Source organism: Hemiscyllium ocellatum, chromosome 22 (genome assembly GCF_020745735.1).
Source record: "Hemiscyllium ocellatum isolate sHemOce1 chromosome 22, sHemOce1.pat.X.cur, whole genome shotgun sequence".
NCBI classification, from domain to species: domain Eukaryota; kingdom Metazoa; phylum Chordata; class Chondrichthyes; order Orectolobiformes; family Hemiscylliidae; genus Hemiscyllium; species Hemiscyllium ocellatum.
Window position 1 is genome coordinate 53,438,438 of NC_083422.1, and position 26,960 is coordinate 53,465,397.

The following is a 26,960-nucleotide window of genomic DNA, read 5'->3' on the forward strand; positions in this document are numbered from 1 at the left end:
TTAGCCGTGGGAAACGCAGGGTTATAGGGCAGGGGCTGGATCTGGATGGGATGCTCTTTGGAGGCACAGCATGAGTTTAAGTGGTCTGTTTTCACACTGTTTCCAACAGGCTCTCTATAAAGGTCAAACACATTGTGAGTACTGCCCTAAAATCTTCATTGTCTTCCACAAAAGGTCATTCAATATTTCAACAGGATGCTCCATCTATATATTTTGACCTTCCAACAAAACGCTACTGGAACAGAGATCAGGAACAGGAACCCTGACTAACTAACCTCCCCGTTGGTCTAGCGTCCTGAGGCAACTGTACCATTCAAGATCGGAGACGGTTACAGAGAGTGGTGAACTCGGCCTGGACAATCACAAAGTCCAACCTCCCATCTACAGAATCCATCTACCAGGCCCACTGTCAAGGAAAGGCTGCCAGCATTCTTAAAGATCCATCCCCTGGCAATGTTTTTCTACAACCTCTACCATCGGGGGGGAAGGTACAGAAGCCTGAACACAAGCACCAGCTGGTTTCGAAACAGTTTCTACCCTACTGTTGTTAGAATACTGAATGGACTCACAAACTGCTTGTTAACATTCACCTGTACCTGTGTTTTTGTTTTTGCTGCTGTTTCCCTAAAATTTACTGGGATCTGCCTGTATTGCTCACAAGACAAAGCTTTTCACTGTGCCTTGACAATACACGTGACAATAAATTCAATTCAATTCAATGTTGGTTGAGGATTCAACTATCCCAGACCTCATGCTGTTCAAGTCTGTTTGACACTCCCATCCACCCCCCACCCTGGCTCCCAGCCACCCAGAACCTATCGCCAGCTAAAGTCAGAACATTAGTAAATATAACTTTGCCCAGAAATAAGATATTTTTTCCTGAGTTGTGATCATTACAAAATGTTCGAGTTATTTGCCAAGCCTCAGATGGTAGGAAAAGCAAGCAGCTATAAAAGTGTGAGAAAGAAATACCACAGTCAACTTGGCAATTGGCAAAAGATTCCAAATATCAAAACTGTTTACATCCTAAATGTAAGGAGGGTAAATAAGGGAGGGAACTCAAATATGGTGAAGGAACTCTTAAAATATACTGTTTTCACTTGTGGTCATTGCTCACCTGTGGGGATCGGAAGCTGATATTTCTCAACTCCCTGGTATGTCATTAAAGAAACAGCAAGCCATTCTGCTGAGTCGTCAACTTTGAGATTTCCAGTGAATTTAACACACATTCTAGAGGATGGTCAAAGCAGGAATACAAAAGTTTGGACTATAAGAAATAGGATCCGAAGGCTATTTGGCCCTTCCAGCTTGCTCAGCTATTCTACTAGATCATGGCTGATAGTCTACCTCAAGGTCATTTTCCTGCACCATCCCCACATCTCTTCGATATCTTTGTTGTCTAGAAAGCTCTGTCTTGAGTACACTCACTGACTGAATTTCCACAGGTTCCAAACAATCACTTATCTATGACTGAAAACAAAACCCTCTTCATCTCAGAGCTAAATGCTTCACCTCTTATTCTGAGGGGCTTCTCTTCAATCTGTCCCAAAAGGCAATCCTGCCATCCAGGGAAGCTGCCTGGTGAATCTTCTTGACACTCTCTCATGGCAAGTCTGTCCTTCTTTGGGGAAAGAGACCAAAACTGGACACAATGCTCCAGTTGTGCTCTCAACAGGCTCTTTACAACTATAGAAGCTACCTTTTCTCCTGTACTCATCTCCTCTCACAATCAAGGGTTACATAGCAGTAACCTTCCTAATTGTTTGCTACAAATACAAGGCAGCTTTCCGTACCTTATAAACAACAACACCTAGGTCCCTTCCATCACTCGCTGTTTCATCGCTTACTGAATATTCAACATTTTTGTTATTCCAACCAAAATGAATAACCTCAATTTTTTCCTATTAAATACGATCTTGCCCACTCAATCAACTTGCCTAAATCCCCTTGATGCCTCTTTGCATCCTCTTCAAAGCTCACATTTCCACTAAGTTTTGTGTCATCTGCAGACTTGCACGTTACACTTGGTCCCCATTTTCAAATCATTGATACCAATTATGAATAGCTATGGCCTAATCACTGATCCTTGCAGTATCCCATGATCATACCCCGTCTACATGGCAACTACCCATTTATTCCAATTGTTTGTTTACTCACCACTACCCAACTCTCAATCCAAGCCGGTATATTACCTCCCCACACTACCTCTCACTGCCCCAACCACCAATTCTCAATCCAAGCCAATATATTACCTCCCCACACTGCCTCTCACAGCCCTAACCACCAATTCTTCATCCAAGCCAGTATATTACCTCCCCACACTGCCTCTCACTGCCCCAACCACCAATTATAAGTACCCAAGGTTTGTTTACTGACCTTCTGCATGGGAATTTATCAACAGGCTTCTGATAACCCGAATACACCACACCCACTGGTTCATCCATATTAATATTGTTATTTACATTCTCAAACAAACTCAAACAGTTTTGTCAAACACAACTTTCTTTTAATAAATGCAGATTTATCTAATGTCACACATGTTTCTGAGTATCCAGTTATCACATACTTTATAATAAATTCTAACATTTTCCTGATGCTGGAGTAGGGCTAATAAGTCTATAGCTGAAGTTCAGTCAATCAACCCTCGCTGCTCTAGTAACAGCAGTGAGGAGGCCACGCCCTTCAGAATTAGTTATTTGAATAGAACAATCTGGAAAACAAACTCCGCAAAACTCAAGGCCCAATGGCTCCAGAACTTCAGCCGAGTTGGAAAATGGGGAGTGCGTTATTCCTAAATATGTATGAAAGCTCCCCACTAATCCCTCTTCTCCTTTCTAAGGAACAGTTGTGTATCTGCCCTTAGTTTACCACCCTAAATGTTGGGGTTAGGTTATGAAGGGCTTATGCTCGAAACGTCGAATTCTCTATTCCTGAGATGCTGCCTGGCCTGCTGTGCTTTGACCAGCAACACATTTGCAGTTAGGTTAGCTCAGTTGGCTGGACAGCTGGTTTGTGAGCTGAATTGATAAAAACAGCGTGGGTTCAGCTCCTGCCTGGCTGAGATAACCATTCATATCCCACCTTCTCAGCCTCGCCCCTCACCTGAGACATGGTGATCCTCAGGTTAACCTCACCATCCGTCATCTCTCTGCAATGAGAGAGCAGCCCTATGAGATTATGGGTGACTTTACTTCCTCAAAATTCCCTTCTGTGGCCCTGGGCCAGGCCATATCCTCTCTCCTTACATCTTTCACTTGAACTAATGCCGTATTTCAGAATTTGTTCCTGAGTATAATCTAACTTGAATCTCCTCCCATAAAATAAACAGCTCTTTAAAATAGAATACACTGAGCTCACGGGAATAAACAAAAACACCAGTTGAAGGCATTCCAGGGAAAATAAGACTCCATCCTGTTTGTTAAACTGCACGGGATCAGCCACTTCCAACCCCTTAGCAACGAACATCTCAACATTCACCTTTAAGTTGCTTCCTCCATGTTTCATAATGTTTGCTTCTTCTGTGAGAGGCAGGAAAGTGCCTTTTTTCATTTACTTCTAGCATTCTTCAATGCGAAGACCAACAATTGGCATCTGTTCTGAACTGCCCTTGTGCTGAAAGGCTTGTGAGCCTGTGTTTCAGAGGTCAATTCCAATTCAGCAGTGTCGCTGCAGTCCAGTGTAGGCTAGACCAGCAGGGTGATGAAGGGCTTTTGCTGGCTGACCTGCTGTGCTTTTCCAGCACCACTCTAATCTTGATTCTCAACTCCAGCATCTACAGTACCCACTTTCGCGTGGACCAGCAGGTTGCTGGGTAAGTACAGAACAACTTTGGCTATCCGAACATCAATTAACCAAAATTTCAGAATATCTGAACAAGATCTCAAGGTCTCATAAAAAAGTTCTAGAAGAAATTGAGGACTGCAGATGCTGGAGATCAGAGCTGAAGAATTCCTGAAGAAGGGCTCATGCCCGAAAGGTGACTGGACCCGTAGTGCTAACACTGTTTGAGTGGTACTGCGCAGGAGAGAATCACCTCCCACACACAATGAACTGGCGGAGGTCGAAGAAACCAGCTTCCAGAGAGAGAGAGGGAGCGAGCGAGAGAGAGCGAGAGAGATGAGCAAGAGAAAACATAGCAAGAGAAAGAGTACTAAGAAGAGGGGAGTAAAAGAAAAAGCAAAAGAAAGAGAGAGAGAGAAAGATAAAAAGATTAGGAGAGATAGTGATTTTATTTAAACAAAGAACTGCAGACGCTAGAAATCTGAAAGAAAAGCAGAAAGTGCTGGAGAAATTCAGCAGGTCTGTGGACAGAGAAACAGAATTAATGCCTCAGGCTCCTTTCAGAACTGTGCTGTGCTTTAGAACAACAGATAATAATTGTGTTCAGCATTAGTGAGAGTCACTCCAAGCTCTCCAGCTGGGATTTGAGCAACACTCTGGGTTAATAATCCCTATTTCATCATCACTACTCCACACTTTGGGGCAGTTACAAGAAATAATATGGTTCCTTACAACAGTGAGGCCGTCAGTCTCAACTGCACCCCCCCTTCCACCAAGTGAACATGTTCTAAATGATTGGGCAATCACAGGAGACACATGATAGATAGAATCCCTACAGTGTCATTTGACCCAAAAAGTCCCCACTGACCCTCTGAAGAATAATCCACCCAGACTCATTCCCCTGTTCTATTACTCTACACTTCCCCTGACTAAGGCAATTAACCTACACACCCTTGGACAATACGGCAATTTAGCCTGGCCAATTCACCTAACCTGCATATCTTTGGACTGTTGGAGGAAACCAGAGCACCCGGAGGAAACCCACGCAGACACAGGGAGAATGTGCAAACTCCACCCAGACAGTTGCCCGAGGCTGGAGTTGAACCCAGGTCCCTGGCGCTGTGAGGCAGCAGTGCTAACCACTGAGCCACTGTGCTGAGGCATCACAGATAAACCCACCCCCTCCACACCCCAATGTCACACTGGTGTCATTAGATAGCGACTGGGAATGGGGTTCTGGCCAATCGTTCCGCATTCCTCCCAAAGATTGGAACAGCCACAGGCGGAGACCTGCCCATTTCCACTTCAAGTACTTTTTTTCAACTATTTGTGGAGTTCACAAGAAACCAAAACCCTCATCAAAGCACAGGCAGAGTCTGTCAATGTGTGACGAACACATCGCTGTCCAGTGCTGGCCTCAGTTCTTTATTATATGTGGGATAATTGCTGGTTGGAGCCGTTTACGAGACAGTAATTCAAATTTGGTGGTTTTGTTGGTGTCTTAAATCACAGTCATTGACTCCTTGAAGTGGTAGTGTTTGAATCTGGTAATCTCTTTTACAGGCTGGGGACAGAAACAGCCCACGTGCCATTTTTATCGTGATGAGATTGCAGATGAGCTCTGCTGGATATCAAAGCCTCGGGAAGAAAAGAAAGTCAAAATCAACAGAATTACTACTTTTCTCGCAGCAACTCCTAAACCCACAACCTCCGCCAGCTTGGGGAGGGGTGGGGGGGGGCAAGGGGCAGCAGGTACTGGAAAACTCCACCACATAAACGTTCCCCCTCTGATTCTCACACTCTCCTCATTTGTATTGGTCATTCCTCCATCAGAATAATAAAGCATCCGAGATGGCAGCACTGTGAGAATATCTACACCAGATGGACTGTCGTAGTACAAGAAAACAGCTCACCACCACTTCCTCGCGGGCAGCAAGGGGAGGGACAATGCATACAAGCTTTACCTGTGATATTCTGCGCCTCACGTGGTACATGCAAAAAATAACCCTCAACAGAGACAGTAGAGGTATGAATTACTGAGGGACCGTGGAATCGTGCTGAGGTGTAATGCATTCTGTAACAAAATGACCACAGTTGACAAATGGATAATATCCACATCAACTATAGCCAGAGCACCTTTACCTCAGTGAAAGATGCCCTTTGACTTGCCCAAGTTTGTTGGTCTTCCAAGACAAACAGTTGCGCATGAGTCAGTGCTGCAGACTGGCACAGTGCATGGTCCAGGACTATGTGCTGAGGGGCATACTAGAGCTTGGGACAGTTTCTGCAGAGATGCAGTGGGGAAGGTTAGCTACCCTAGGCCTTTTAGGCATGGTACAGTGAGAGGCTGGAAACTGTATGGGACTCCTCAAGTTGTACACCTGGCATGGAACGTAAATTGTGAATATCAAATACACTGAAACTGGGCTCAGAAGTGGTAACTTACATTTACAACACAGCTGCCAAACAATGAGCATCTCCAACGAGAGAGAATCTAACCATTGTCCCATTACATTCTACGGCATTACGACCACTGAAGCCCGACAATCACAAAGGACACTCTCCCATCTACAGAATCCACCTACCAGGCCCGCTGTCAAGGAAAGGCTGCCAGCTTTTCTATAACCTCTAACATCAGAGGGGAAGGTACAGAAGCCTGAACACATGCACCAGCCGGTTTCAAAACAGTTTCTACCCTACTTTTGTTAGAATACTGAATGGACTCATAAACTCTTAACGTTCGCCTGTACCTGTGTTTTTGTTTTTGCCGCTGTTTACCTATTATTTACTTATCTCTGCTACTTAACTCTGTGATCTGCCTGTATTGCTCGCAGACAAAGCTTTTCACTGTGCATGTGACAATAAATTCAATATTATCAGTATCCTGGGGGACCAGCCCATATGAACACAATGGCTACAAGGTCAGGACAGAATCAGGACTCATGGAATCCTGCCATGAGTAACTAACTTCCTGACTTCCCAAAGCCTGTTCACCATCTACAAGGTACAAGTCAGGCGTGTGATAGGATATCAAGGAGAAAGTGAGGACTGCAGATGCTGGAAATCAGAGCTGAAAATGTGTTACTGGAAAAGCGCAGCAGGTCAGGCAGCATCCAAACAGCAGGAGAATCGATGTTTCGGGCATAAGCCTGAAGAAGAGCTCAGGCCCGAAATGTCGATTCTCCTGCTCTTTGGATGCTGCCTGACCTGCTGCGCTTTTCCAGCAACACATTTTCAGCTGTGATAGGATATCCCCCCTTTCCCTGGGTGACTGCAGCTCCAACAATATGCAAGAAACGTGATACCATCCACGACAAGGAAGCCTACTGGACTGGCACCTTATCCACCACCTTCAACTTTCACTCTCTTTACAATTATGTACAGTGTGCATCATCTACAAGATGCACTGCAGTAACTCATCAGGGTCTTTTCCAACCCATGACCACTTCAATCTAGAAGGACGAGGGCAGCAGATTCATGGGAACAACACCCCATGCAAGACTTGGAAATGTCAGATCAAAATCCAGGAATTCCCTCTTTCATGGCACTGTGAGTCAACCTACAGAAGATGGACTGCAACAGTTCAAGAAGGCATCTCACCAACCCCTTCTCAAGTGGGTAATTAGGGATGGTCCTATAGCCAATGATGCCCACACCTGCTGAGACAAATTTTAAAAAATACACTAAGGCATCTCCAAGTGGAACCTGCTGAATAAAGAAAAACTAAACTTTATTGCACTTTCTCAACTTGGGAAAGCACCCCCACTTTTAGATTTCATTGCCTTGACAGTAAATGACAACATTCAGTTTGCCTTTTTACTCACTCACTGTGTTGCACATTAACTTTCTGTGCCTCATGTACCTGGACTCCCAGATCCTTCTGCATCCCAGAGCTCTGTAATATCTCTCCATTTAAATAAAATGCTGCTTTTCTATTCTACCTGCCAAAATATATAAGTTGATATTTACCCACAGTCTACACCATTTACCATGATTTTACCCACTTACTTAAGCTATCTATATCCCTTTGCCAACCCCTATCTATCTTTGTAACATCAACAAACCTGGCAACCATACATTCAGAATCCTTCAGCTAAGTCATTGATATAAACTGCAAATAGTTGAAGCTTAGCATTGGTCCCTGGGGTCCACCAGACATCACTTCTTGCCAATCCAAAAATGATCTTTTTATGTCCATCCTCTGCTTCCTATGAACCAACCTTTCTTCTCTCCACGTTATAACGTTACCCTCCACAAAGAGCCATTCCCTCGTATGGTAACATTTGACGTGCATTTTGTCAAACGCCTTTTTGAAACCTACATACAGTATATCCACTGGCTCCACTCCATCTATATTGCTTGTTACTTTCTCAAAATCACAGAAAATAGCAGCAGGAGTAGGCCATTCTGCCCCTTTATGATATACAAGGCTGATCTTTATTCACAAAGCCGTACTGTTACTCTCTCTCTCAAATCCCTTGAGAACTTTAGCTTCCAGAAATCAATCTAAATTTGTCAAACATCATTTCATAAAATCATATTGACTCTGCTGGACTGAACAAGTACCCTGTTGTAACCTCCTGAAGAATCAATTCCGGCATTTCTCCTGATGATGGATGTTCGACTAAGATTTTATAGAACCACTAGTCAGGTCTTAGCTGAAATATTAGATCCAATTCTGAGTATCACATTTTTTTGGATGATCGTTGAAACCTTGCAGAAGGTGCGGGGGGTGGGGGGGTGGTTTACTAGAACTGTACCGGAGTTAAGAAGCTTTAGATCAGGGGAGATGGGGGAAGGAAGGAGGAGTTGTTCTGCTTGGAGCAGAGAAGGTTGATGGAAGATTTAGTTGAAGCTTTCAGAACCATGGAGGTTCTGATCGAATCGACAAGAAAAAGCAGTTTTCACTGTAAGAGGATCGATAACCAGCAAAACAAATTTCTGATAATTATTAAAAGGACTAGAGGAGAAATGAATTCAGAGTAGATTGAATTTTTTAATCATTCATGAGATGCAGGCATTGCTGGCTAGACCAGCTTTTATTGCCCAGAGGGCAGTTAAGAGTCAACCACATTGCTGTGGGTTTGGAGTCACATGCAGCCAAGGATGGCAGTTTCCTTCCCTAAAGGACATTAGTGAACCAGATGAGATTTTCCCCACCAATCTATAATGATTTCATGGACATCAATACATTCTTAACTCCAGATTATTGTTAATTTCAAATTCCACCATGGCAGGATTTGAACCCAGGTCCCCAGAACGTTACCTGGGTCTCTGGATTAATAGTCTAGAGATAATACAGCTAGGCCACTACCTCCCCCTTGTACCATTACTCTGTGTAAAGCTATTAAACATGTCATATTCAGATCACATTGAACTGGAGTCTAGGTCTGTCAAGCTACAGATAAGATATCCTATCTTTAAAAATATGTTCAGTAAAGTCTGTTACTGTTCACTCACACAGGAGTGTAAATCTCGCATTACAACAATAAACAACATCTTGTTCAGGCAACAGATCCCCTTGAGTTCAGAAGATTAAGAAGACATTTAAGACATGGAGGGGTCTTTGACAGGGAACATGTGGAAAGGATGTTTCCTCGTGACACAATCTCAAATTGGGGGTCTCTGTTTAAAACTAAGGGGATGCCCATTGAAAACAGAGATGAGGCAATAAATATTTGTTCAGAGGGACTTGAATCTTTGGAACTCCTTTTCCAAAAAAAAGGCAGTGGAAGTAGAACTCCTTAATATTTTGATGGCAGAGGTATTAAAGCGAGAGGGTGAAAGATTATCAGGGGTCGGCAGGACTCTGGGTTTGAGGTTACCATCAGACGGCTCGTTAGATCTGATTGAATAATGAAGCAGACTTGAGGGGCTAGGCATCCTTGGATCATATTTATGACCTTGATTGCAGGGCTTTAGCAATGTGGAAGTAGATTCAATAGAGACCACTAAAAAGGGAAGTGCATATTTGCAAGGAAAGAGAATAGTTTGCAGGATTTTCTTGAAAGAGCAGAGACGCGGAACTAACTGGATATCACTTTCAATGAGACTGCTAAGTCACGTTGTCCAAATGTGATATATATATGATCCACTTACATTCTTCTGCCATATGTGTGATTCTGTACACAACAGACTGTTCCAGTCACAAGTGGGCAACAGGAGAGCTGTTGTCTCTGTTCCTGATTGCAACATGGAATGATGTCATGCTGGTTTGGAAGAGAGCAGCTCTCGTAGCTCAGGGAGACAAAAACTAGCTGCAAAAAAACTTGGAAACTGCTCTGGCTGTTGACTTGACTCAATCACTGGATCCCTTAAAGGACCAGAATGTTCTTCCCAAGTTATTATTTTTCTGTTTTTCCCACCCGTTTCCTCGTAGAATTCTTCAGTCATGCTCTGACGTTTCGGGACGAGTGCCAATCTCAGCAGCAGTCCGGACGGGATATAGAGCAAACCTCTCCCCGGACTCTGGCAGCCGGTCTGAGGAACTCAGTGGGTACAAACTGTTCCACCCATCACCACAACAAGTAAGAATCCAGCAATCCAGGCAAGGATTCCACAGATTCCAATATTATTACATTTTGGTAAACAGGCCACAATTTCTACTCCTGCAAGGCCACGGCTCACCTTTGAGGAGGTGGCTAAGAGAAAAAAAACCCTCTCAAGGGGATGGGAATCTAGAAAACAAAAGCAAAGTGGGTCAGACAGCACCCAAGAAGAGACAGAGAGTGAGTGAGTGAGGAGGCAATAGGGTTAATGCTTCAGCGTGATGACCTCTCTGACAAACAGGTTAGCAAACCGAAAAGCTGACTCTTTTCCTCTGTCCACAGATGCACTGTGGTGAAAATTGGCAGCATGTATACTCTTCATCTCATCCCTGGTGCTGGTCACAGAGTGGTGAGGACAAATGGTGCACTTTCACCATTTTCCATCACTGTGCAGTGCTACCAGAGGGCTTCTCTGGTCACATGGTTAACATGGGCAGTCATCATACTCCACCAGAACCCAGGCTGCTCTCTCATTAGGAAGAGAGACAATTGGTGTTGATTTAACCTGAGGGCCACCAAATCTCAGGAGAGGGGACAAGTTGAGAAGCAGAGTCCTTCACAGTAACCACAGCTGGAATGGGGAATTGAAGCCCCACTGTCAGAGTCACTCAGCTTCACAAGCCAACTATCCAGCTGACTCAGCTAAGCCAACCCCCAGTTACACCACACCATGACCTGTATGCCCTGCATCACCCAAGGTCAAGGTTTATAACAGAGGGACTCAGTTTACACGGAAAACAGCGAGGATGCAGAATTCACTTCCAGAATTAACGGTGACTCATACAGTCATAGAGATGTACAGCATAGAAACAGACCCTTCAGTCCATGCTGACCAGATATCCCAACCCAATCTAGTCCTACCTGCCAGCACCCGCCCATATCCCTCCAAATCCTTCCTATTCATATATCCATCCAGATGCCTTTTAAATGCTGTAATTCTACCAGCCTCCACCACTTCCTCTGGCAGCTCATTCAATACACGCACCCCCTCTGTGTGAAAATGTTGCCCCTTATGTCCCTTATAAATTTTTCCCCTCTCACCCTAAACCCATGCCCTCTAGTTCTGGACTCCCCAACCCCAGGGAAAAGACTTTATTCACCCTATCCATGCCCCTCATGATTTTTTAAACCTCTATAAGGTCACCCCTCAGCCTCCAACACTCCAAGGAAAACAGCCCCAACCTGTTCACCCAATCCCTGTAGCTCAAATCCTCCAACCCCGGCAACGTCCTTGTAAATCTTTTCTGAATCCTTTCAAGTTTTACAACATCCTTCTGATAGGAGGGAGACCAAAATTTGCACACAATATTCCAAAAGTAGCCTAGCCAATGTCTTATACAGCTGCAACATGACCTCCCAACTCCTATACTCAATGCTCTGTTCAATAAAGGAAAGCATACCAAACGCTGCCTTCACTATCCTATCTACCTGTGACTCCACTTTCAAGGAGCTATGAACCTGCACTCCAAGGTCTCTTTGTTGTGGAATTTACTTCAAGGATTAATGGTGTCTCAGGTTCAATTGATCAAACTTGAAGGCCAACTTGCAGATATTATATTAGACAACTGGGTGATGGACAGGAGCAGTGAAAGATGGTGGCCAAATGTGATTCAAATTATTTGCTTTGGCAGAGGGTAAATGCCAATAGAGACTGGTTGTGCCAAATGGCCTGGTTCAATATTGTAACCGCGATGGACTTCCATTTCTGTGTCAGTGAGCTGAACCCTGTAAGTGGCATGGATTGAGATAGTGGAATTAAAAGTATGAGAATAGGCTCTTGGGTCTACTGAATGAAATCATGACCGATTTGTTGCTTATTTAGATGAAGCTTAGACATTGAGCAGGTTCAAGAGATTGATAGATATCTTGCTACTGCTGAATTGAGAGACAAGGGGATAGTGTGGAAATATTGTGCTGAAGGAGATGCTGAGCAGGTTTTATTATATTAAGGTGCTTTAACAACATACACACAAATACATTAATAGCAGGAAGAGGTCATTGAGCCCCTCCCACCTGTTCTTTCACTGAATAGGATTGTGGCTGATCTGATCGTAATTTCAATTCCACATTCCCACTGACCCCCAGTAATCACTCAACCCAATCGCTCGATCTATCCAGTTCTGTCTCACAAATATTCAAGGAATTTGCTTCCTGAGAACAAGCATTCCAAAGACTCAGGAATCTCTGAGGGAAAGAACAATCTTATCTCTGTCTTAATGGAGCAACTCCGTATGTGTAAACAATGACCCCTAGTTCCAGATTCTCCCACCAAAGGCAGCACAGAGTAAGTTGTTGTCATTGAAGGAACGACAATATATTTCCATATCAATATGGTGAGGGGCTTGGAGGGGAACTTGGAGGTTGTGGTGTTCCCACGTATCTGCTGGCCTTGTCCTTCTAGACGGAAGTGATCATGGGTTTGGAAAATGCTGTCTAAGGAGCCTTAGAAATTCCTGCAGTCCATCTTGCAGATAGTACACACTGCTGCTACTGAGCGTCGGCGGTTGTGGGAGTGGATGTTTGTGGATGTGGTGCCAGTCAAGCAGGTGGTTTTGTCTTGGACGGTGTCAAGCTTCTTAAGTGTTGTTGGAGCTGCACCCATCCAGGTCAGTGGGGAGTATCCCATCACACTCCTGACTTGTGCCTTGTGGATGGTGGACAGGCTTTGGGGAACGAGGAGGTGAGTTACTTGCTGCAGTATTCCTAGCCTTTGACCTGCTCTTGTAGCCAGTGTATTAATATGGCTGGTCCCCTGGGATGTTGATTATGGGGAATCCAGTAGCAGTACTCGCTGGAGGATGCCTAGCCTCTGGCTGGCTTCTAGAGCCACTGTATTGATATGGCAAGTCCAGTTGAGTTTCTGGTCAACAGTAACCCCCAGTATTTTGACATTGAAGGACTCAGCGATGGTAATGCCATTTAATGTCAAAGGGTAATGGTTGGATTAAAGGTGGTTATTGCCTGTCATTGGCCTCCTTCTGTTCTGTAATGGCCGTGCAACTTTACTCTCCTCAATGGACATGTTGTCTGAATTGTTGCCTTTCGGCCCGTAACAATCCAATAGAGACATGCAGAGGTAGTGATGGAAATGAGCAAGTAGCTCAATGATAACACAGAACCAGAAGAGTCAGAGAGCAGTATGGCGGCTCAGTGGTTCGATTCCAGCCTCAGGCGACTGTCCGTATGGAGCCATGGAGTCCTACAGCATGGAGACAGGCCCTTTGACCCAAGCTGGTCCATGCTGCCTGAACTATCCATCCACACTAACTCCATTTCCTGCACAGGCCCATATCCTTCTAAATCTTTCCTATCCATGGATTTGTCCAAATGCCTTTTAAATGTTGTTAATGTATCCCCTCAACAACTTCTGCTGGCAGCTCATTCCATATGTGTACCACCCTCTGTGTAAAAAAGTTGCCCCTCAGGTTCCATTTTATTCTTTCCCCCCTTACTTTAAACCGATGATCTCTAGTCCTCAATTCCCCAACCCTGGGAAAAAGGCTGAGTGCATTCACCCTATCCATAGAATGTTACAGCGCTGTACAGGCCCTTCGGCCCTCGATGTTGCGCTGCCCTGTCATACTTCTCCGAAGCCCATCCCACCAACACTATTCCATGTACGTCCATATGCTTGTCCAATGACGACTTAAATGCACTTAAACTTGGCGAGTCTACTACAGTTGCAGGCAAAGCATTCCATACCCTTACTACTCTCTGAAACCTCATGATCATATAAACTTCTACAAGATCCCCCCATAGTCTCCTACGCTCTCAAGAAAAAAGTCCTCGCTTGCCCAACCTCTCCCTATAACTCAGACCCTTGAGTCCTGGCAAAGTCCTGTAAATTTCTTCTTCGCAGATTCTCCCTGTGCCTGTGCGGGTTTCCTCCGGGTGCTCCAGATTCCTCCCACAGTCCAAAGGTGTGAGGGTTAGGTGGATTGGCCGTGCTAAATTGCCCGTAGCGTCCAGGCATGTGCAAGCTAATGGGCTAGCCATTACAGTCGCAAGGATAGTGGAATGGGTGTGGGTGTGCGTGAAGAGTCAGTGTGGATTCGATGGGCAGAATGGCCTGCTTCCACACTGTAAGGATTCTACGACTCTGTGAGAAGGCTAAGGAATTAAAACAAATGCTTAGCTGGAACACACTGCTGCCAAGCTGTTTAACTGGTTAATTTACAAGGTCGACCCTGAGCCATGAAGCAGCAGAACTAGGTTGAAGCTGGACAATTGAGACTGGAGGCAGTTTAACAAATTTGGAGTCATTAGAAGTGAACCAGGTGAGTTTCGAAAGCAGGAGACTCGCTCTGCCTTGTCAGAGATCGAACAAGACTAACGACACCCAGAAACAGCCACCAACTTCCTGCTCAGAATGCCTGCCTGATTGAGCTGTGCAGATCTTTCTCATCATTACAAACTGGTGGCTAGCCGAGCCAAAGCCTGAATCACAAAATTTCAGCAACTGCCTCTTTCCTCACCCCATTCTGTTTCCCTCATTATTCTGACAGTTTTGGAATGGAAACAGAGTGTGATCGCAGAGATAGTCACACAGAATAGACCCACAGTATGCTGCAGTAACTCTTTCTCTTAATTGGGTAGCCTTGCATTTATTGTCCATCCCTAACCAGGAGACCACTGGTTTGGAGTCACATGTAGGCCAAACCAGACAAGGATTCCTGATGAAGATCTTTTGCCCGAAATGTTGATTTTCCTGCTCCTCAGATGCTGCCTGACCTGCTGTACTTTTCCAGCACCACTCTGATCTAGACTCTGGTTTCCAGCATCTGCAGTCCTTGTATTTACCCAGGATGGAAGATGAGCTTTTTCCCCAGAAATCAACAAGTTTCATGGTCATCATTAGATCCTTACGTCCAGATTTCTAATGAATTCGAAATCAGGCAGGATTTGAATGTGAGTCCCCCAGACTTTCCCTGGGTCTCCGAAATACGAGTCTCGTGCTAGAACCATTACACCATTCCCTCCCCTATGGCTTCTCTGTCTACAACCCTCAGACTTGTGATCACTTCAGAGGATAAGGGCAGCAAGTACTTGGGACAAGAGAAACAAAGAAAATAGGGGCAGGAGGAGACCATTCAGCCCTTCAAGCCTTCTCTGCCATTCAATATGATCATGCAGGAGGCTGGAAGGACACAGCAGGGCAGGCAGCATTAGGTGGTGGAGAAGTTGATGTTTCAGGTGTAATCCTTCTTCAGGACCTCAGGCTAGAACATGCCCAAGGAAAGTGCTTTCAGTCCTGAAGAAGGGTTACCAGCTGAAATATCAACTTCACCTCCTGATGCTGCCTGGTTTGCTGTGTTCTTCCAGCCTCCTGCCTGTCTACACTGGATCCCAGCAGCTGCAATTTTTTTGTCTCTATCCAATATGGCTGATCATCCAACTCAGTCCCCTGTTCACCATAACCTTTCGTCTCTTTAACCCTAAAAACTACATTTAAGTCCTTAAAAACATTTGATGTCTTAGCCTCAACTGCTTTCTGTGGTCGTGAATTCATCATTCTCTGGGGGAAGAAATTTCTCCTCATCTCAGTTCTACTACCCTGTTATCCTTAGACTGTGACCCCTGGTTCTGGTTCATCATCAGAAAAAGACTCTGCTTCAAGTCACACACCAGTCAGAGTTGGAAATAAATTCCCACGCCGTGATTATCATTGGCTTAGAGTCGTAGCACACCCTACCCAACTGGGAGACCAGCACTATCTTGGGAAGGTTCTCCGTCAACTGCTCAAGATGCATTCTCAATGCTTGCTTTATCAGCAAGGCTCATCTACCCAGAATGTTTATTGTGATTAATTTATTCACAAGGTATGGTGCGTTCTGGTATAATGTGACAGTTGAGTTCCCCTGCAAGCCCGCGCGATAAAAAATCGTGTTACAGAAAATCGCACTGTAGAAAATCACTATACCCGTTCAGCAGAAATCTCGTGTTATCCAAACCCCATGTACAGCAGCTCTACAGAGCCCTGGTTAGACCACACTTGGAATATTGTCTTCAATTCTGGTCGTCTCATTATGGGAAGGATGTGGAAACTTTAGAGAGGGTGCAGAGGGATTTACCAGGATGCTGCCTGGACTGGAGGGCATGTCTTATGAAGTAAATTTGAGGAGCTAGGGCTTTTCTCATTAGATTGAGAAAGATGATAGAGGTGTACAAGATAACGAGAAGTATAGATGGAATGGGGTCAGAGACTTTTTCCCAGGGCAGAAATGGCTGTCATGGGGGGGCATAATTTTAAGGTGATTGGAGGAAGGTTTCAGGGAGATGTCAGAGGCAGGTTCTTTACCCAGAGAGTGGTGGGTGTGTGGACTGCACTGCCAGCAGTGGGAGTAGAGTCAGATACATTAGGGACATTTAAGTGACTCTTGGATAGGCACATGGAAGATTGTACATGAAGGGTATGTAGGTTAGTTTGACCTTAGAGTAGGACGAAAGGCCGGCACAACATCAAGGGCTGAAGGACCTGTACTGTGCTGTACTATCCTATGATCTGGAGGAGCCAGTGCTGGACTGGAGTGGACAAAGTTAAAAAGCTCGTACTTACATGACACTAGGTTATAGCCCAACAAGTTTATTTGTAAGTATGAGCTTTTGGGCTGAGAGGTGACAAATGTTGCCTGGTGTGGAGGGAAGGTCTTACGAGGAAAGGCTGAGGGACTTGAGGCTGTTTTCGTTGGAGAGAAGAAGGTTGAGAGGTGACTTAATTGAGACACATTAGATAAGTTTGACAGTGAGAGCCTTTTCCCGCGATGGTGATGGCTAGCATGAGGGGATATAGCTTTAAATTGAGGGATAGGACAGATGTGAGAGGTAGTTTTTTAACTCAGAGAATAGTAGGGCCGTGGAATGTCCTGCCTGCAACAGTAGTAGATGTAACAACTTTAACGGCATTTAAATGGTCATTGGATAGATAACTTGATGAAAATGAAATAGTGTAGGATAGATGGACTTCAGATTGGTTTCACAGGTCAGCACAACGTCGAGGGCTGGAGGGCCTGTACTACGCTGTCATATTCTATGTTCTTAGCCCATCAAATCTGCTCTGCCCTCCAATAAGATCATGGCTGATCTGATAATCCTCAACTTCACTTTCCTGCCTTTTCCCAGTTACCCTCGATTTTTCTCTCGGACAGGATTTCTGCTCTTGAAAGTACAAAGCAACACCAGACCCGAGACATTAACTCCGTTTCTCGCTCCACACGGAGGCTGACAGAGCTGCTGAATTCCTCCACCATTCTCTGCACTTGTTTCAGATCCCCAACATACACAGTATTTTCCTGAGAGTCTCCCTTCCTGATTAAAAATCTCTCTCTCCAGCTATCTCAGTCTTACTGACCCATCCGTGACAGCTCTGTGTGATAAAGAATACCACAGATTCACTACCTCAGTGAAGAAATTCCTACTCATTGCCATCTTCAATGTGCAACCCCTTACACTGAGATTATGCCCTAGACTCCAAGAACCTTAGACTTTTCTACAAGAGGAAATAACCTTTCTACAACATGGGATTCAACAGAGAGAGGGAGCAGGCCAGGTATTAGCTTAATGTCTGACTTGAAAAAACAGTGACAGTGTGGCACACCCTCAACACCGCACTGGGAGTATTCACGATCAGCCTAGATTCCATACTCACGATGTTACGGGTAATAAGGTGTGCCTCACACATTCTGATAGTCTATAAGACCTCACCAAGAGGGAAAGCGAGGACTGCAGATGCTGGAGATCAGAGTCGAAGACTGTGGTGCTGGAAAAGCACAGCAGGTCAGGCAGCATCCAAGGAGTAGGACAGTCGATGTTTCGAACATAAGCTCTAAGGGTTTATTCTCGAAATGTTGCGCTCCTGCTCCTCGGTTGCTGCCTAGACCTCACCAAGGCAAAGCTTTTACCTCAGAAGGTGCAATCAAATATTTGTTTCCAGTTATAAGTTACTTCTTATAAATACACACAAACCACATTACCCAAAAGCGGTTCATTAAATGTAAAGAATCAGGCAGTGACCTACTGCTGTTGACACACATTAGAAGGAAAATAAACAGCCTGAAAATGTTCAAAACGCGCCCAATTCATTCCAGGGAGGGAAAGAATCAGCGTTGTGTTTAATTAAGCATTTCTCAGAGGCTGCCAGGAGACTGAACGTATCCATAACAGCACATTCCTGGTCTGCATTCCTGAAAGGAATAGGCAACTGCAAATATAGGAAGGTTACTGTTTTACAGGAAGGTTTGTCTGGGAGGGGAGGGTAGAGGGGGAGGAAAACTCTCCGGAATGACTCAGGACTTAAAACGTGATGCTCCTCATGTAAGGAGTGACTTGTCAATCAGTGCGAAGCTATTTAGCCGAACGTGCTGCACGTCAGACCCAGGCAAACATATGACTCAAGCCACCCAAGAGACTCGACAACACATTTGGAGGGAGGATTAAAGAACCACAGGCCCTGTGTAAACACTGAACGTCAATTGTTAAACCGCTGTTGAGTGATACTCCTGACCTTTAACTGAGCTGGGCAGGGATGTGGGGTGGGGGGCAGTGGGGAGGGGGGGAGGGGGGGGGGGGGGGGGGGGAGGGAGATGGAGGGAGGTGGTGGTTGTATGGGAAAATGTTTGTGTGATTTCCTTGCTGGTAGCTGAGGTGGTGGTTACACAGCTCCAGCCTGTCATTCCCTCCATGCCAAAGAACAAGTCTGGAAATTTTCATTTTCTTCCAGCCCAAGGCATCATTATTTTGCAAATCTCCACAGACTGAATTTAAGCATTAAGTTGGAAGGTAGTCTTGCACAGAATTTGCAGCTTAGGAAGAGGCCATTCAGCCCATCCATTCAATACATACACTTATGTTCCATACCAGCCTGCTCTTCATCTCATTGCATTCATCAAACATCCTTAGACAGCATCTGTTAAATCCACCACCACTATTACCAAGTACAACAAGGTCAGTGCGGTGGCTCATTGGTTAGCACTGCTACCACACAGCACCAGGGACCTGGGTTCGATTCCAACCTTGGGTGACTGTCTGCAGGGAGTTTGCACATTCTCCCCGTGTCTGCATGGGATTCCTAAGGCTGTTCTAGCTTCCTCACGCAGTCCAAAGATGTGCAGGTTAGATGGATTCGCTGTGGGCGGGGGGTTGCTCTTCAGAGGATGTGGACTTGTTGGGCTGACTGGCCTGTTTCTATACTGTAAGGTTTCAATGATAGCATATAATGAGGAGTGTAGGTGTCTTTTCTCAAGGATGGGGGATTCAAAACTAGGGGACATTTTTGAGGAGAGAGTTTTAAAAAAGACACAAGGAAATATTTTTGTTTACACAGAGCGTGGTTCGTGTGTGGAACAAACCTCCTGAGGAAGTGGTGGATGTGGGTACAATTATAATGTTTAAATGACATTTAGTTAAGTACATGACTAGGAAAGGTTTGAAGGGAAATGGGCCAAGAGCAGGCAGATAGCATTAGCTTATTTTGGGATAATGTTCAACATGGACTGGTTGGGCTGAAGGGTCTGTTTCCATGCTGTATGACTCTATAACTTGCAAGTAGTGGTGTTTCCATGTAACTTCTGCCCTTGTCCTTCTGGACGGTCATGTGCTTGGAAGGTGCTCTCTATGGAGCCTTGGCGAATTTCTGGTGTGTGGTCCAAGTCACACTCCCGAAACTTGACCACTTTTCCCATGCTGTGTTGATGAAGTGCCTTTTAGACAAAGAAATCTTGGTTTATACAGCTAAATTCAGCAATGTTTCCGTGGCAACCACAAAAAGGGCTTCAGTTTGGACGGAGGACTGTTAAAAATCGTCCAGGTCAAATCAGAGTAGCCCCCGTCGCTTTCTAGAAAATTCAGCACAGGATGTAAAACAGGAAGTATAGATACTGAGCCTTAAGACATGGCCTGGGACATCTCCTGAGCGGTTGCACCAAGTGGAGACTCACACTACACCCAGTATGGAAACGTCACACCTCCCATCAATTACACTGTGGGATGAGGTAATTAGTAGTTTACGCAAACACTCTTGCGTATTCTCCTGCTGCTTTGCGCATTAGTCAAAAAGGAAAACAAGCAATTTATGAGGTTTGCGGGCAGGCACTGCACTAAACATCCACTCCTTGACGGCCTAACCTACACATCAAACTGACCGCAGCCAGGGAGAGAGGGAGAAAGGGAAAGAAGGTGCGCATTCATATAGCGTCCCTCACAACAGCAGGTTTCCCCAAGCCACTCAACAGCCAATGACATCCTTCTGACAGCTAACATGAAAGAAGGGGTGCCAATTTTTGTGCAGCAAACTCCCACAGACAGCAAATAATGTAGGATCACTGAGGGATAAATATTGGCCTGAGCTCTGTGGAGAATTACCTTGCTCTTCTTCAAGACAGTGCCAGTGACAAGAACCAGGAGCAGGAGTAGGCTGTCTGGCCTCTCAAGCCTGCTCCACCATTCATTAAAATCATGGCTGATGTTTTCATGGCCTCATCTCCACTTACCCACCCTCTCACCATATCCCTTAACTCCTTTACACTTTAAATAAAATCTATCTTAGCTTTAAAAACATGTACTAAGGAAGCCTCAACTACTTCACTGGGTAGGGAATTCTACAGATTCACAACCCTCTGGGTAAAAAAAGTTCCTTCTCAATTCAGTCCTCAATTTCAGACACACAATGCTTCAATGCAATGTCCCATCCAAAGATGAGCATTCCCCCAAGACACCACTTGGGTCTCCATCTTGATTTTTAAGCTCAAGTCCTTCAGTCTAACCAACACTCACAACCTTCAATCCAAAATCTCAGGCTCTACCCACTCAGTGATGGCTCACAGACAGTAATGACCATCCCCCGCAGCTCCCAGCCTCATTCCTGATGAAGGGCTTATGCCCGAAACATCAACTCTCCTGTTCCTTGGATGCTGCCCGACCTGCTGTACTTTTCCAGCATCACACACTCAACTCTAATCTACAGTCCTTACTTTCTCCATCACTCCTACCAACTGCACCGTTACTACAGACTGGTGTAAGTAAATAGGCCATTTGTTAGGTGTCTTGTCATAATCCTGCCTCCACCTCCTTCTCTAGCGGCTAACACTGTATTTTCTACTGTTTGTGATTTCCAAATGTGAAAAAAGGGTCCCATTTAACTTTTACCCTTCCATTAAAATGCAAGGAGGAGGAACATGAGCAGACTGTGTGAAGTGCTCAAGGAATAACATGGCTGACAGTAAATCTCAGGTTATTGAGCAATACATTCAACTTACATTCAACTTTGATGAGGACACATCTGGAGTTTTAAAAAGGACGATGATGTAATTTACCAGAAAAAAAATGAAGCAAACTGAATGATTATTTCCAGCAAGAAAGGACAAACTGGCCGGGGATTTATTCTCTAGAAATGTGATGGATGAACAGTGATCTTTAAGATTTGATAGTGTAGACAGAGAAAGTTTCCACTTGGGAGCAAGACCCAGTACAACAGTACAACCCAATGGGACATCAGTACAACATACTCACAGATAAATCCATAATTGCATAAGACAGAGGAGCAGATATAGGCCATTCAGTCCATCTAGTCTGCTTCATCGTTCAACCACGTGGCATTAACATCAACTTCACTAGTTTCCAAATCTTCCCTTCCCCCACTGCATCCCAAATCCAACCCTCCAACTCCGCACTGCCCTCTTAATCTCTCCATCTTCCTTCCCACCTATACAACTCACCCTCACCGCTGACCTATCACCATCACCCCCCCAACTGCATCCACCTATCCCCTTCCCAGTCCCACCCTCACTCCCCTATTTATCTCTCAACCCCCTTCCCCAGCCCACAACATTCCTGCTGAAGGCCTTATGCCCGAAACATTGACTCCTGTTCCTCGGATGCTGCCTGACCTGCTGTGCTTTTCCAGCGCCACACTTTTCGACTCCATCTTTCAATAAGATCACTGTTCATCCATCACATCTCTAGAGAATAAATCCCCGGCCTGTTTGACCTTTCTTGCTGGAAATAACCATTCAGTTCGCTTCATTTTTTTTTCTGGTTAATTGCATCATCATCCTTTTTAAAACTCCAGATGTGTCCTCATCAAAGTTGAATGTAAGTTGAACGTATTGCTCAATAACCTGAGATTTACTGTCAGCCATTCCTTGCTGGAAGCCAACATCAATAGAAATGAAAGACCCTTCAGTCCAACTCGTACATGCCGCCCAGATATCCCAACCTAATCTCGTCCCTTTTGCCAGCTAATCTGACAATCACCAAGTTCATATTCCTGCCTTTTCCCCACTGACCTTCCCTAACTGATTAACAATTTGTCTATCTCAGTCTTGAAAATACTTAAGGACTCAGCTTCAACAGCCCTCTGAAGTAAAGAATTCCAGATTCACTATTCCCAGAGAGAATAAATTCCTTCTCATCTCTGTTTGGGATGTGCAATCCCTTACTCTGAATGTTTCCCTCGGATCCTAGACTCTCCCATAAGGGGAAACACCTTCTCCACACCTCATAGGGTCATAAAGTCTTGGAGATGTACAGCATGGAAACAGACCCTTTGGTCCAACCCGTCCATGTCGATCAGATATCCCAACCCAATCTAGTCCCACCTGCCAGCACCCGGCCCATATCCCTCCAAACCCTTCCTATTCATATTCCCATCCAGATGCCTTTTAAATATTGCAATTGTACAAGCCTCCACCATTTCCTCTGGCAGCTCATTCCATACCCATACCACCCCCTGCGTGAAAAAGTTGCACCTTAGGTCTCTTTTATATCCTTCCCCTCTCACCTAAAATCTATGCCCTCTAGTTCTGGACTCCCCTACCCCAGGGAAAATACTTTGTCTATTTACCCTATCCATGCCCCTCATGATTTTATAAAGCTCTACCAGGTCAGCCTCAACCTCCGACACTCCAGGAAAAACAGCCCCAGCCTATTCAACCTCAAATCCTCCAACGCTGGCAACATCCTTGTAAATCTTTTCTGAACCCTTTCAAGTTTCACAACATCTTTCCGATAGGAAGGAAACCAGAGGTGCATGCAATATTCCAACAGGGGCCTAACCAATGACCTATGCAGTTACAACACGACCTCCCAACTCCTGTACTTAATACTCTGACCAATAAAGAAAAGCATACCAAATGCCTTCTTCATTATCTTATCTACCTGCCACAGAGTTGTACAGCACGAAAACAGACCCTTTAGTCCAACTTATCATGCTGACCAGATATCCTAACTTAATCTAATCCCGTTTGCCAGCACTTGGCCTATATCCCTTGAAACTCTTCCTATTCATACACCCATCCAGATGCCTTTTAAATGTTGTAATCGTACCAGCCTCCACCACTTCCTCTGGCAGCTCATTCCATACACACACCACCCACTGTGTGAAAAAGCCGCCCCCTGAGGTCCCTTTTAAATCTTTCCCCTCTCACCCTAACCCTATGCCCTCTGGTTTTGGTCTCTTCTACCTTGGGAAAAAGACCTCGGCTGTTCAGCCTATCCATGCCCCTGATGATTTTCTAAACCTTTATAAGGTCAGCCCTCAGCCCCCAAGACACCAGGGAAAATATACCCTGTCAAGTCCCCCAAGAATTGGAGAGTTCCCATGCTGGAAGCCAACATCAATAGAAATGAAACAGACCTTTCAGTCCAACTCGTACATGCCGCCCAGATATCCCAAGCTAATCTCGTCCCTTTTGCCAGCAATTAGCCCATATCCCTGTAAACCGTTCCTATTCATGTTCCCATCCAGATGCCTTTTAAATGTTCTAAATGTACCGATTCAGTCTGGAACACTGACCTTCCCACTCTTCTGATGCTGTCTGACCTCCTGTGCTCTTCCAGCTTCATGCCTATTGACTCAGGTCTCCTAAGAATATTGTGCTGAGCCTGAGAGTGGGGAGAGGGAGTGATTGAGGTGAATAATGGAGATGCATTCCAAAGGGGAACCTGGATAAGGGCACAAGGAAGGCAAGCACAGAAGCAGATATTGGTGGGGTTACATGTGGCTGAGTGGGCGGAGAGCACCCCAGGGGTCAAACCGTCTGGTTTCAACACGGCAAAGTCTTGGGGGGGAAGGAAGTTGGGGGAGGGGGGTCAGATGCAGGAGGTTGACCACAGCCTACCTACCTGTAAATCCTCATGTTTACCGGGAGCTCTCCTGGGAAGCCGAGCATTCCGCACACCACCCGACTGTTGTTGAAGGTCCAGTCGGCATCACAGACCTGCTTCCACCTGCCCTGGTACTTGACCTCCACCACGCCCTCGGTGACCGGGTTCCGCAGCCTGGCCGATGCCAAGACCGGTCGGATGCGGACTTCATCCACCTTGCTCTGGCCCTGGTGACAGGAAGAAGAGGACAGTCTGAATCTCAAAGGAGATTTTCTTTTTTTATTTCGCGTGCAGTTTGGCGTCTCCTTGCCGAAAGTATATTAGGCCACACCAACCCTATCTCGCCCTGCTATCAGAAGGATGTTGTGAAACTTGAAAGGGTACAGAAAAGATTTACAAGGATGTTGCCAGGGTTGGAGAGTTTGAGCTACAGGGAGAGGCTGAACAGGCTGGGGATGTTTTCCCTGGAGCGTCGGAGGCTGAGGGGTGACCTTATAGAGGTTTATAAAATCATGAGGGTCATGGATAGGGTAAACAGACAAGGTCTTTTCCCTGGGGTCGGGGAGTCCAGAACTAGAGGGCATAGGCTTAGGGAGAGAGGGGGAAGATACAAAAGGGACCTAAGGGTTAATTTTTTCACACAGAGAGTGGTGCGTGTATGGAATGAGCTGCCAGAGGAAGTGGTGGAGGCTGGTACAATTACAACATTTAAAAGGCATCTGGGTGGGTATATAAATAGGAAAGGTTGGGCCAATGGGACTAGGTTGGGATATCTGGTCGGCATGGACAAGTTGGACCGAAGAGTCTGTTTCCATGCTGTACATCTTGATGACTCTATATCATTGGTTGAAAAACTAACCAAAAGTTATGAAGGGTTCGACGTTAAAAGGAAGTGTTTTCTGCTTGAATTGAATCTGTTCAAAATAATCTAAGTATCAATAAAACAAATTTATTAAATGCTGATTATTTTCATGTTACTGATGCCAGCAGTTGCTGCCACCAGGAACTCTGCTGTTAGAGCATGCCATCCTCAAACATTCCTTGTAGCTTGTCTGTAACCACGTGGAGGTGCCAGTGCCTGTAACCATGTCAAGGTGTCAGTGTCTGTAACCACATGGAGTTACAGGGTGGGCAAGAGATATTGCCTAGCCACTGACAGCCACAACTCATGAATGAATACAAAAGAACACCTGTAATGTCTGTAATGCTCATTTATTGCCCATCCCTAATTATCCAGAGTACAGTTAAGGTGCAACCACATAAAGGACACTAGTTAAACTGATGGGCTTTCACAACAATCTCCAACAGTTTGATGGTCATCGTTAGACTTTTAAGTTCAGATGGTCACTGAATCCAAAGTCCACCATCAGCTGTGGTGTGATTCAAACTCAGGTCCCCAGAACATATCTGGGTCTGGGTTAATAGTCTGACAGTAATACCACGAGACCATTGCCTCCCCATGTACTACAGCTCCATTGGAATACTTTGGCTGTAAAGTGAAAGGTACTACAGAAATGCAAGTACTTTCTTCCTTTACCATATTTTTGAAAAAGACTATTGCATGGCTGGAAAATCTGTAATGTCCAATATCCAACGACTCAAGAAGCTTGACACTATCCACCACATGACTCGCTGCACCACTGACGCTGAGTAACAATGGTGTGCAGTATTTACAAGAAATTTACCAAGGCTCTTTGGACAGCATCTTCCAAACCCAGGGTCACTTCAATACAGAACTTTACCATCCCTCTCAGGACCCACACTTCAAAGGCCTCTTATGTTCCTCTTCAGAAAAGCTTCGCATATTGTCCAGGTTTCTGAGATGTTTGCATCATAATAAATCTTTTACAATTGATAAAAAAAATACATTTGAAGTAGCGATCTAAACCTAGACAGCGTCTTCGACACCAGACAGTGACCAATCCCCAAGGTCCTAGTTGTCCAAACGACCAGACAATCACACGGCTAGTGCAGCCTGGGATAGCAAGCACTAAATAGCTGACCATTCCCTAATTGTGTGGATGGAAGTCAGAAAATATGAAGAGGTGCAAGGAAAATGAGAGTCAACGACAGAAGATCAAAGATCCTCTGAATTCTAAACAAAATAAAAATCAAAGAACTGCAGATTCTGGAATGCAGAAACAAAAGATTTCTCTCCACAGATGCTGCCAGACCTGCTGAGTTTTTCTGTTTTGATCCTCTGAATCCTGTCAGCAATTAGATTTAACACGCAAGTGAATCCCTTTGGGGGGTCAGCTGTTGAGTTCCTCGCCGAACAGATCATGGTGCAGTTATCGTGTTTCTTTTCATTTACTTTAAAGGCCCGAAACTTTAAAGGATTGTGTCAACACTGCAATCATATCATCAAAGAGAAACAAGCAGAGAATTTTCCTGCCAGTCTGTAACACCTTCCAGCATTCCAAAGGATAATCAAGGCATCCTCTAGCAAACACAGCGCTGAAGGGTGGCATGGTGCCTCAGTGGTTGGCACTGCTGCCTCACAGCACCAGGGACCTGGGTTCGATCCCACCTTTG

General features: G+C 45.1%; 1 protein-coding gene across 1 annotated transcript in view; it reads right to left on the reverse strand.

Annotated features, from left to right (window-relative positions):
• The window catches only part of loxl4 (lysyl oxidase-like 4), a 135,805-nt gene that overhangs the window by 92,058 nt on the left and 16,787 nt on the right, over positions 1-26,960 (reverse strand). Inside the window, exon 4 of the mRNA XM_060842498.1 lies at positions 24,444-24,652. Coding sequence (XP_060698481.1) covers positions 24,444-24,652 — 209 coding nt within the window. The remainder of the gene's footprint in view (positions 1-24,443; positions 24,653-26,960) is intronic.